The 12,106-nt window shown below is 42.2% G+C and overlaps 1 protein-coding gene across 1 annotated transcript; it reads left to right on the top strand.

The window, feature by feature from the left end:
- Nucleotides 1–1,012: 1,012 nt before the first annotated feature.
- On the top strand, nt 1,013–8,638 carry RBBP7 (RB binding protein 7, chromatin remodeling factor). The gene is made up of 12 exons (XM_005151469.3): nt 1,013–1,148; nt 1,394–1,538; nt 3,437–3,579; nt 3,698–3,871; nt 4,143–4,258; nt 4,835–4,995; nt 5,401–5,527; nt 5,621–5,698; nt 6,271–6,347; nt 6,783–6,840; nt 7,583–7,693; nt 8,489–8,638. Exons 1-12 carry the CDS (start codon nt 1,133–1,135, stop codon nt 8,555–8,557), a joined length of 1,275 nt encoding a protein of 424 aa, XP_005151526.2. The 5' UTR covers nt 1,013–1,132; the 3' UTR covers nt 8,558–8,638.
- Nucleotides 8,639–12,106: the final 3,468 nt, after the last annotated feature.

Raw genomic sequence — 12,106 nt, 5'->3', positions numbered from 1 at the left:
CAGTTACATTAAACGGTCTTTTGGTAGTGATAGCTGAGCAAGAGAACAGGAAGGCTGGGCAGGCATGGTGGTGAAGCTGTACGTTTGATTTGTATGTGATTGCTTAAATGAAGCTGTCACTCACCACAGTAGTCAGACAATACTACTGACACTATTAGACGCAGAAGGCTGATTTTATATGGCTTTATGAGATATTATGTGGATTCTGAATCTCTGAAAGTGTTCAAGGCCAGGCTGGAAGAGGCTTTGAACAACCTGGTGTATGTAGTGGAAGGTGCTCCTGCTCATGGCAGGGGGGTTGGAACTGGATCATCTTTAAACTCCCTTAAAACCAAACCGTTCTGTGATTCTATGACTGTGGGTTCAGTGCAGTGTCTTCCGTTCCTGACTGCAACTAACAAATAGTTCAAACATTAATTTCCTCTAGAAAATTAAGCTACATTCTGTTATCTTCAGCACCATTGCAGAGAAACAGCAACTGTGCACCTGTGTCCTCTATAACTTTTTCACCTTCAGATTTCTCATTGAAAAGCGAGACTAATATCTAAGTATTTAATATCGTTCAGGGTTCATTAGCTCACGCTACAGGTACCTCAGCGGCGCTGCTTTACCTACAGCTCCCCCTCGCGGCAGCAGCGCAGCAAGGCCCCCATGCCTCTCAGCCCGCAATCCCACGCCTCTGCAGCAGCCCACCTCCTCCTCCTCCTCCTCCTCCTCCTCGCACCCTTCTCTCCGCTCCGCCCCGTAAACCTGGGGCTGCCGCTCAGACGAGCGGCGTCAGGGCCCCCGGGCCGAGCCTGGACGCCCCCGGGGAGTAGAGAGGCGGACACGGCACTACCAAACCACCGCTCCCTTCCCACCCTCAGCCACCTCACCCACGGACAGAGCTCGTGCTCACTCCCACCTGTTAGGACGGCCCCGCCCCGCGCGCAGGCTTGCTACCGTCCACCCGCTCCATTGGCTGTCGCGGTGGGCGGTGGTGATGCCGGCCGCGCCATCGGCGCATGCGCGGTGGCGTGAGGCGCGGGTTGGAAGAGGGGTGTCTCGCGCATGGCGGGGCTCGTCTTCCGCCGCTTCTTATTTCCCCTTCATCACCATTGCCCGCCGCTTCTCGGGCTGCGTCACACCCAGAATGGCGAGCAAGGAAGGTAGGAGACTCCCGCTCCCCGTGGAGACGCTCCGGGCTTCTTCTCCAGAGAGCTTCTGACGGGCGGTAGTGAGGGTGGGCCGTTGCTTCCTGTGGTCTCCCCTTCGGGACCCAGTCTTCTGCCCCTTCCCCGCCCTGGGGTAGCCGCGGCTCGTGTCGGCAGGCTCTTCTCCCCCCCCTCTCCGCGCCGTGGTTCAGCGGCGGAAGGCGCCGAGCGCCTGGTTCATTTTTCTTTCCCACCCGCAGCGCTGGAGGACACGGTGGAAGAGCGAGTTATTAGCGAGGAGTACAAGATCTGGAAGAAAAACACCCCCTTCTTGTACGATCTGGTGATGACACATGCGCTGGAGTGGCCCAGCCTCACCGTGCAGTGGTTACCTGATGTGACCAGGTGAGAGAAAGGGGAGAGAGGCCTGGAAAGGGCCAGCAAAGCACAGCGCTTAGATGCTGATGTCCTCGGTTTGCAAAGCAAGAGGAGCTGAGGCTCTGTGCAATTGCTTGTTACACTGCTCATTCTGTCTCTGTTAACCATGTCTGCTAGGTAATTTAAGAATAAAGACTACACAAGATGAGAGTACTTTGTGTTAGACTCCTCCTTGTGAGTTTGTAACACTTTGTTTTGCTTGTTTGGGTATGCAGAAGCTATGAGGGGAAAAGTTATAAGCTGATACTTTACCAAAGTTTAGCACAGCAGTAGATGTTGTGAGGTGTGAGGAGAGAAATCTTTCTCAATTTATTGGTATGAGACAACACTTTATTGTAGTTACTGCTGCTCAGAGAAATGTAAGTATTAAATCAGCTTTTTCTTGAAGTCTGGTTTTCTGCATGTGCACTATAGATTACCGGTTTGTAAAAGTATAGTATGTGTCTTTTTTGTTTTAAGTGTGGCCTTGTTCAACAGGATACTGATCTAAGACTGGTGGTTTACATCCTGGTTCTGTCCCTGGCTTGCTGATGACCACATATTTTAATTTTACCATTCTTTCACCTTCCCCTAAAAATTGTGGTCTCACTGGTTAATTTCTTAAAGAATAGTGAAGGTGGGGATAGATTCTGTTCATATGACAGCTATTTTGATTATTGCAGTAACCACTCAGTGCTCCATTGAGGTAGGGAGCAAAGACCAGGTCCCTCATATTGTTGTAAACTGGATACAGCTAGGTTTTAAAGTACTTCGTGTGTTAAGCTTGTGCAGTGATCAGAGAATGGTTTCTTTTCTCTTTAAAAATTTCACCTTACAAGTGTGAGGCTGTAGTTGGTGGCTAGATGATCTCTTCATTTAGTATACCAGAATGTCTGGGGAAGATGTTGAGAGATGTGAGCTAACTATTTGTGGCATGGAGAAAATGAACTGGGGATTGGAGGGTGTAGAGCCTTTATGAGGAACACTTCTGCTTGCCTCATATTTTGCAGATTGACTTAATATTCAGTTTAAAAGCTGGTATTTCCAATAATACCTCCAGTGTCAAAATATATATGCCATTAAAGGCAAGGACCTGACATGATGGGACATCTGTTCCTGATGCAAGTAAGTGTGTGTGCATTGTGCATTTTGTTTCATTTCACATTTTTCTTTCCCCCTCAACATGTATGATGATGCATTGGGAATGACGTAGTAATACCTACAGTGGTATATGATTGCCTAATTGATTCCTGTTTGTTTGGATTCAGACATATAATGAGTTTGCTGCTTTCAACAATGCAGAAGCTGCTTGATTTTGACTGTTCACTTTTTCCTTTCAGAGATAAACGGTGCTGTCTATCCAGCCTTTCACATATTGCCAAATGTTGCAGTTAACCATGAGAAGAGAAATTTCTAATTAGCTAGGATTTGTACATTTTAATAATTAGCTTCTGAAATAAAACAACTGTTAAAAGCTTCTAAAAGTAACTAAAATAGGTTGCCATTTGTCCTCAGTATTTGTTTTATAGAAAGTAGTATTGATTGTTTTCTAAATCAATACTGTGTGACTGCCTTGGGGATTAAAGACAGAAGTAGTTATTAATGTCACCTTCAACTATATACAAATTGTTAATCGTCCCTTTCAAGCCATAGTGGCAATGTTTACTGACTCACCCTAGCCTTGCTGGTTGTATCTTTGGCTTGCTTAAGTCAGGATCAAGTCCGATTTATTGCAAAAGTCTCTTGCAGCAAAAGAAAGGATCTCTTACCTGAGTCTCTCTTTCCTAGCGCTCTGAAGTTTTTACGCTGAGTGATATTAATGCCAGCCATCAAACTTCTGGAACTGAGCATGTAATTTTATTCCATGCATTTATTATTCTAAACAGGCCAGAAGGAAAGGATTATGCTTTACACTGGCTGGTTTTGGGAACACACACATCTGATGAACAGAACCACCTGGTTGTTGCAAGAGTCCAGATTCCCAATGATGATCAGTTTGATACTGCACAGTATGACAGTGAGAAAGGAGGTGGGCATGCATGAGTTATCAGATGATGTTTCTTGGAGTGGGGAAGATCGCATGAGATGCTGTTTTACCTGTTTAAAATGATTGGTGTGATAAACTGACCTTCTTCTGACAAATGTAGAGTTTGGAGGCTTTGGATCTGTGACTGGCAAAATTGAAACGGAGATTAAAATTAACCATGAAGGTGAAGTGAACCGTGCTCGTTACATGCCACAGAATCCCTGCATCATTGCTACGAAAACACCATCTGCTGATGTGTTGGTATTTGACTACACTAAACATCCTTCAAAATCAGGTGAGTCATGCTTCTTGAAGTTAGGCAAGATGCCTCTTGTCATTGAGAGGTAAACTTGTATTTAACTGTCATTAGGAGAAGACGTGATGGGCTCTGTAACCTGAATGAGAGGGACCATATCTTTGAAGACTTTAACTGCCTGGTTATGCTCAATGTCATAAGAGAATCTTGATCCAAGCAGCAACAGAAACAAAGTTCTTGGATGATAATAATGCTCTTGGGGATTGATGTGCAAGGTGAAGCTAAATGGAAAGCATTTTCTGTCTTTCAGACCCAAGTGGAGAGTGTAATCCTGACCTTAGATTAAGAGGGCACCAAAAGGAAGGCTATGGCTTATCCTGGAACTCAAATTTGAGTGGACATCTTCTCAGTGCATCAGATGATCACGTAAAACCACATCTTTTATTCTGGATAAAAACAAACACAACAACCAACCCCTCTTAATTTATGCTGTAATAGATAACTGGAGAAAAACTGGGTTAGTGTAGCTGTGTATTGTTATGGTAGTAAGTTCTCATATTTATAAAGTCTGTTAGTTGACTTTAGGCTTTAATCAACAGCCAATTTTTGTAACGTTCTTAATGAGGTAAGAACAGAGTGTTTTTATAGTTGTCTGCTGGAAGAAATTGTTCTATAGCAATCCTTTAAACTGGCTTGGGTCTTCAACTATAAGTTAATAAGACTGTCAAAGATAATTGAACTAATATCTTATAGATATCTTTGTGGGCTTTTAAAGTGTGAATTGCTTTTGTGACCTTATAAATAATTCTTGTGCCTGGAATTCACACAAAACTGATTAAGAACCCGGCTCACTTCTCACTTTTGGAATATTAAGTGCTCCTTTTCAAAGACCAGGAACTGTTTCAGGAGTGTCATCTCTGCTATATGAAGCATGTGATTATTTGTTTTTTTGAAAGATAATAGTCACAGTCCATATAACTAGAATATGTCTGTTATTTACAGACTGTGTGTTTATGGGATATAAGTGCTGGACCAAAAGAAGGCAAAATTGTTGATGCAAAAGCGATCTTTACTGGGCACTCTGCAGTGGTTGAGGATGTGGCATGGCATTTGCTCCATGAATCTCTGTTTGGATCTGTGGCAGATGATCAGAAGCTTATGATGTAAGTTGGGGTTAAGCAGTTTCTGGATGGTGCCTGCTGTCAGTGAGCCAATCCAGAGCATTTTTGGGGAAAAATACCTGAATTCTGAAATGACCTCATTTAGATCTTTGGTGCAGTAATGCTGTAGAATCATTGAAATCTGCATGTCATTTAATGTGTTTGCACCATTTGAAAATGTGATTAGTACGTATGTCAGCTTCCTGGTACCGACTGCTCATGTATAACAGCTACAACATACTGACAGGTTATGGAATAAAAACTGTAGCTTCAGACTAGGGCTGAATAATAACATAGTCTTTTAAACTAATGTGTAGTGAAAAAGAACCTCCTGTGAAAACTTAATTTGTTCACTCTTGCTTTCTCCTCCTTGCCCCTCGCCCTTACTCAAATCCTTCATTGCAACAGTTGGGACACAAGATCTAATACCACGTCCAAGCCAAGTCATTCTGTAGATGCTCATACAGCCGAGGTCAACTGTCTGTCCTTCAATCCTTACAGCGAGTTCATTCTAGCAACTGGTTCTGCTGACAAGGTTTTTACTTGTGTATACTTCAAATTCATGAGTATTCTAGATGATAGCTCTATAGTCATTATAATAAAACCAATTTCTTGTTACCTTTCCCAGACCGTGGCCCTGTGGGATCTTCGAAACTTAAAATTGAAACTCCATTCTTTTGAGTCTCATAAAGATGAAATTTTTCAGGTGGGTAAACTTTCTCACAAGTTGTAAACAAAAGTACAAGAGTACTGACATGAACAAGATAAAGTAGATTTTCATATGGTGACCAAACACAATAAATAAGTCTGTTAAATATTAAATAGTGAATTTTGGTTCAACAAATACAGATACAACCACACAGTTTCTTACAGCCTTTTTTCACTTGACTCTGAAGCAGGTAGTCAACAACTGATTGCTAAAACTGGGGGTTTTCAGGTACAGGTAGAAGGTTTTTCTAAAATCTCTGTAGAGAGGACTTGGTTTAAATTTAGTATTGTGAACTCTGCCTATTTAGTAGGTGCAAGTAACAGTGAATTTTAGACAGTCAAACTTCATGATAGAGTATATCTGTAACAGTGAAGTAAGGTTGGCTCTTCAGCTTGAGAAATCTTTGACTTTAAAGCACTGTTGGCACTATAGGGTATTTTTTGTGCTGGAAGGAAATGATTACTTCAGTATAGTTACTGAAAATTAGTGGCCAGGTACCTGGTGATGGTCATTCAGGATATGCTTTAGAAAACAGTAACTGCTCCAGTTGTCCTGTTTTCTTTCAACAGGTTCACTGGTCTCCTCATAATGAAACAATTCTTGCTTCAAGTGGTACTGATCGTCGGCTTAATGTATGGGACCTAAGGTGAAGAGCAGTTCCTTTCTTTCAGTATATATGAGCAGTCGGTAAAAAGGCTGCAGACATGCTTTATTTGGTAGACTTGATTTGTGCTGTTCTCTAGCCTGCCTTGCTTGTACCTGGTCTTGCAGGTATACAGTTGAAGCAGTGTGGTACTTAAAATACGTCTTCTCTGTGAGGTTTTCTTGTTGATGAGTTGTTTTCTGCTGTCTTTGGTGAAAAGTGATTTCTGCCTCCCTGTGCTTCACAAGTTAGATTCTCTTTCAGTATTGGTAATGCCAAATAGCTGAGGACTTATACCTGAGGCTTACAGTTATCTGACAGTGAGAAAAAATGATAGCAAAAGCAAATGCTGGAAAAACAGGCTAGGAACTGTCAAGTTAAACTGATGTAGGATGCAATTTTATTTATTAATAAAAAGTATAAACTATTTTTTTGCAGTAAAATTGGTGAAGAACAGTCTGCAGAGGATGCAGAAGATGGGCCTCCTGAGCTGCTGGTACGCTGCTCTTCAGGTTGCAGTCTGACATGCTTTGTGTCAGTAGGATGTGTTATGACTGCTACTAAATCTGCAGCAGTTCATAAATCTTTCCACCTTCCTGGTTTTCAGTCCATTACTCTTAACTTGCAGTAGTTTTCCTCTGTTCCATTTGGAATGGATTTTTATTTTTTTTTTTCAAAGCTGTCCTGAACACAATTTGCATGTACTCATTGCTGAACATACTTACAGTTTGGCCTTGTGCTTGTTTGTACTCTCTTATAACTAAATGCCTGTAAAGCCAAGGCCTCCAATTGCTTATCTTGAAATAAACCAGTTAGGTCCCCCATAGCTAACCTTACTAACGTAGAGAGTACAAAGATTTGTGTATTGGTTTGCTTCCTTAGGAAACAAATAATTAAAAATATTTACAGTTCGATTTCCCCATTTCTTCTGTAACTGTGTAAGTGCTCATGTAATTAGATGAGGTCATGGATATATGGCTGGATTTCATAGCCCAACCATATGTGAAGTGGCACCGTTCTGAGGATGTTAGTCAGTTGTTGCTATAATAGAACTGTTGTCTTAACCACACTCTCAGCAATTGTATTGGTATCACACACCTTTGTGTTGTGACTCTCTAGTAGCAGGTTTTTGTTCTTTGTATAGTCATTAGCATGACATTTAGCTTCTGAATCTTGGGGTTTAACAGATTTCTCTCTGAAGAAGCATGTGGTTTCTCTTATTTTTCTTTTTTTTGCAGTTTATTCATGGTGGACACACTGCCAAAATTTCAGATTTCAGTTGGAATCCTAATGAGCCTTGGGTGATCTGTTCTGTATCCGAAGACAACATAATGCAGATATGGCAAATGGTGAGTGTCACAGCAGCTCCAGAGTTGCTCCAATGGTTGTTGGATAAATGAAACTGAAATGGCTTGTTCTTCTTAGGGCAGCCTGTGCCTTCAGTGACTGAAGGTAGCCTGTCCCCTGTACTTCCTACACTGTTTGATTGGAAAGTAAGAGTTTCAAAAGAAAACAGACTAAGACAACCTGAGTAAATACAGCTGCTGCTAATTCTTGACTCCCAGGTCCTAGGTAATAGTTTAAAATAAATGTGGGAGTTGCAAACTTATATCCAGTACTATCCAAGACCTGTTCTTACCCCAGCTTCCCACATGCTCACTGTGAAGCAAGATGCTGTTTAGCTCTCCAGTTAGTTCATATTATTTTGCATTACAGGAGTTTGATCAGTTATCTTACAAATGTGGGATAAAGTCATTTGGGAATAATCTAAGTTAGAAAAAAAAAGTAACAGAGTTCAGTGTACATCACAGATCAGGCTTCCAGATTTTACACCTGTTCTTGTTTTGTGTGTTCAGACTGAAGTTGATACAGGTCCAAGTAAAATGTCTGTAGTAAGGCTAATGGTTAAATGGTAAATGCTTCTGCTGCAGAAATAAAACAGTACTGGAAGACAGCTGCTGAAGTTTGGTCACTGTGTACACATCTTTAATTTGTCTGCCCCTAAGAAAAGTCAGGGAGAAGGTCTCTTTAAGGCAGGAGTGATGGCTATGCTGCCTTGCTGTTACCAGGCTTTTTATGTATAAAGTGTAGAAGACTGTTTAAAACCCATTGTATTTACCACTTACAATATCTTGTGTCTTTAGGCAGAAAACATTTACAATGATGAAGAACCAGATATATCAGCAGCTGAACTGGAGGGTCAAGGAACATAATTTTTCTTCCTTAAGGAAATACTGATTGTTATGTAGTAATGTAATTTGACTACTGTATACATGGGGGAGAGGGAAAAAAAATCTGAAAAACCAAAAGAAGCAAACCAAAACCAACCCAAGCACTGGGCAGAAGCATTGCATCTGATCAGGAATATTTATTGGGCACTAAAACTTTGTATAGTAAAGTTGTCAGGGGCTACCCTTGGTTATTTGGGCACTTGGAACAATTGTATACTGTACAGCAATTAGCTTTTAGGGAAAATAAGGATGACTTAATACCTATGTCTGTATATTTTTAAACAAACTTGGGGGTTCTTGTAAATAAAACAGTCAAATCCTCACTTATCCCACACAGAAAGTGCAATGAAGAAATAGTTTTTGTTAATATGTAGAAAGAGCTTTTCACTTTTACACAACACTTTTGGATTGGCATTGCATAAATAAAATTTATTAAATGAAATGTTTGGTGTGTTTAATGTCCATTGACACATGGTGAATGCCATCTCACCTGAATATAATTGAATTTCTGCATGGATATAGAGATCTGTAGTTTTCTGTAACTTATCCTACAGTTAAGGGTCTGAGGAGACAAGAGTTGTCTTGATGTGAAAAACTTGGAAATTTGAATTGTTTATAAACAGAATGGGCAAGAGGTTTGGGGAATACATGAAGCTGACCTCTGAGAGACTGTAAGCCTCAGCTCTTGAGCAGAGTCAAGTAACTGTGGTGAGTTGGGTTTTGGGTGGGATTTTTTTTCTGTTTTTTTTTGGGTGGTGGTGGAGGTGCTGTCCTCTAGCATTTTCTTGTCTTAGGTGCTGAGATAGGGATGTCCTCTCAGTGGACTCAGTTAGGTCCTCTCTGTGTTCACTTAGAGTCCACCTGTAGCTTTGTTTTGTTAAAATGATGTGAGGCTATTGGGCAGGTGTCTAAAATACATTAATATCTGAACAAACAAGACAAACATACAGTTTGTTCCTAGAGCTGGGGCTGACTGAAAAGCTGGATAATTTGGATCATGTAGAAGTAAAATATCTTCATGTTTATTCTGGTTATGACAAGTTATGGATCACCTTGGCAGCTGTCAGACAAGTCTTAAGTCAGTGTCTAACTTGAGTTTAAATTAAAGCTTTTAGTTACTTAAGACAGGCCTTGATTAAATTAATTGTTGGCTTTCCTGATCTTTCTGCTCAAGCTGAAAGAAATGGAAGACTTTGACTGACACTGAAAATGTGATTTTTTTTTTTTTTATGTTGAAAATGTTACTTCCCTTTTACTGGGATTTTAATAAGTCTCTAGGCTGCTGAGCTCAAGCAGCTTGTACTGGGTTGGGCTGGGATGGAGTCTGCTTCATGGTGCTGTGTTTTGGGTTTATGCCTAGAATGGTGGTGGTAACGCAGTTGTGTTGTGGCAAGGGCTGGGCAGCACTTGCACGCCACAGGGCAGGGGAGATACAGTGCATGACAGCTGACCTGAGCTGAGGGGTGCTCCTTACCCTGATTCCTGCTTGGCAGCAGAAATGGGGAAGAGGAAGAAGGGAGCATGTCATGGTGAATGCTGCTTGGAAGCTGTCAGGGCACTGGCCTGCTTCTGGCAGGGGCCAATGGTAATTATGACAAGGGTGCAAACTTGTTTTCTGGAGAGAACTGGGAATAGGTGCTGCGTACTGGTACTGCAGTATTGGAACATTCAGTGGAAGTTAGCCCTTTCTGGGTAGAGGCAGTGGTTGTTATCTGGAACTTGGCTATAAACATCCTGAGGAACAAAATCAGTTCAGGATTGTGTTCCTCAGGAAGGAGCTTGCCTATATGTCACGAAAAGAACCAACCTCTTTCTGACATGCACTGTCCTTTGGTTATCTCCAGCAGATGGTTCCTAGGCCAGTACTGTGAGGGGCTGGTGATGAAGCCGTAGAGCAAAAGTATTGGGAACTTGCCGTTTTAGCTAGGGGTCATTCAGCTAAGAGTCAACATCTGTTGACAAAGTCTTTCAATGTATGAGCAGGCCAGCAGTTTTCTTCACCTCACAGGAAGGGCTCCACAGGGACTTCTATGGAGAACTTGGGCTGTTCTGGATGCTAATTTAATTTGCAAGTGACAGCAACTGATACGTGTTAAACATACTGAGCTCAGAGATGGGTTTTGATCAGGTCCTTTTGACATGCATTCTGCCATATGCAGTTCTTGGAAAAGTAGGAAATGAAAAGGTCAGTGGCTTGGCTACTACTGGAAAAACAGAAGTGTTTCTCAGAGAGCACAGTGGTGATTGTTCCAGGCCCAGAGCAGCTGTGGGCTTTACACAGCTCCCACCGCTAGTTCTCTTCAGGGCTGGGTTCAAGGAGATCTGCAGCTGCTTTGCACCCGCACATACAGTGTGGTTCCTCCCTGTAGCTGGTGATTCCAGCTTTGTGTGTCTGTTACAGTTGGTGTTGTTTGCTTACATCTTCTTGCTGCCTTGCCTCACTAACTAAACGGGAATGGGAAAAATGGGTGAGGAACTAACTGCAGCTCTTTGCTTTCCTTCAGCTACTTGGTTTTTATTTTCCTGCCTGCTGTTACAGGGACCCACCTGCCGCGCTGTAGGCCCTGGGTCATCATGCATAGACATGTCTCCTTGCACACCTCTTCCCAGAATGGTTCCTCTAAACATGATGCAGGTACGTGCAAAAGCATCCAAATGTTCCCATGAAGGCTGAGATGCTGTTGGAGTTCAGCAGGTAGGCAGCAGCTGAAGAGGATGTACTGGACAATATGAAAGATCAGTGCTGCCAAAGGACAGCTAGCCAGGGCTCATGGCTGTACTCAGTATCCATGCTCGTACAGCTGAAAGGTGGCAGGATGAGATAGTTTATTACGGAGCAAAATGAGAGCATAATTTCCTTATCTTTAATGTGGTTCAAAGTACTGCACTAAATGCAACCTCTATACTGCTTTCTTCTCCCCGAGTCTGAATTCTCTTTCACAATTGTCCTGGGTTCAGTTGTAAGAGTTTTTTTTCTCCTTCCTAATAGCTGGTGCAGTGCTGTGTTTTGGCTTCAGTCTGAGAACAACACTGGTAACACACTGATGTTTTTAGTTGTTGCAAAGTACTGCTTACCCTGATCAAGGACTTTCCAGTTTCATACTTTGCCAGTGAGGAGGTGCACAAGAAGCTGGGAGGAAGTACACACTGGACACCTGACCCAAACTAACCAAAGAGATATTCCATACCACAGCATGTCATGTCCAGTATATAAACTGGGGGGAGTTACCCAGGAGGCCCAGATCACTGATTTTGTTGGTCTGGGTATCGGTGGATGGTGAGAAAGTGTACTGTGCATCACTGCTGTTTGTTGTTTTTTTTTCCCACTTCCCTTTTTTAGTTTTATTTCTCTTCCTTTATTATTTCCCTTACCATCATTATTATTGGTGGTAGCAGTAGTGATTTGTGTTATACCTTAGTTACTGGACTGTTACCTCAGCCTGTGGGAGTTACATTCTTTCCATTCTTCTCCCCATTCTGCCAGAAGCAGGGAAGAGAGTCGGGGGAGAAGAACCAAGCAGCTGCATGGTC

Source organism: Melopsittacus undulatus, chromosome 2, assembly GCF_012275295.1.
Source record: "Melopsittacus undulatus isolate bMelUnd1 chromosome 2, bMelUnd1.mat.Z, whole genome shotgun sequence".
Lineage (NCBI taxonomy): Eukaryota > Metazoa > Chordata > Aves > Psittaciformes > Psittaculidae > Melopsittacus > Melopsittacus undulatus.
The sequence above is the reverse complement of the archived record's forward strand: the minus strand, read 5'-3'. Positions and strand labels throughout refer to the sequence as shown.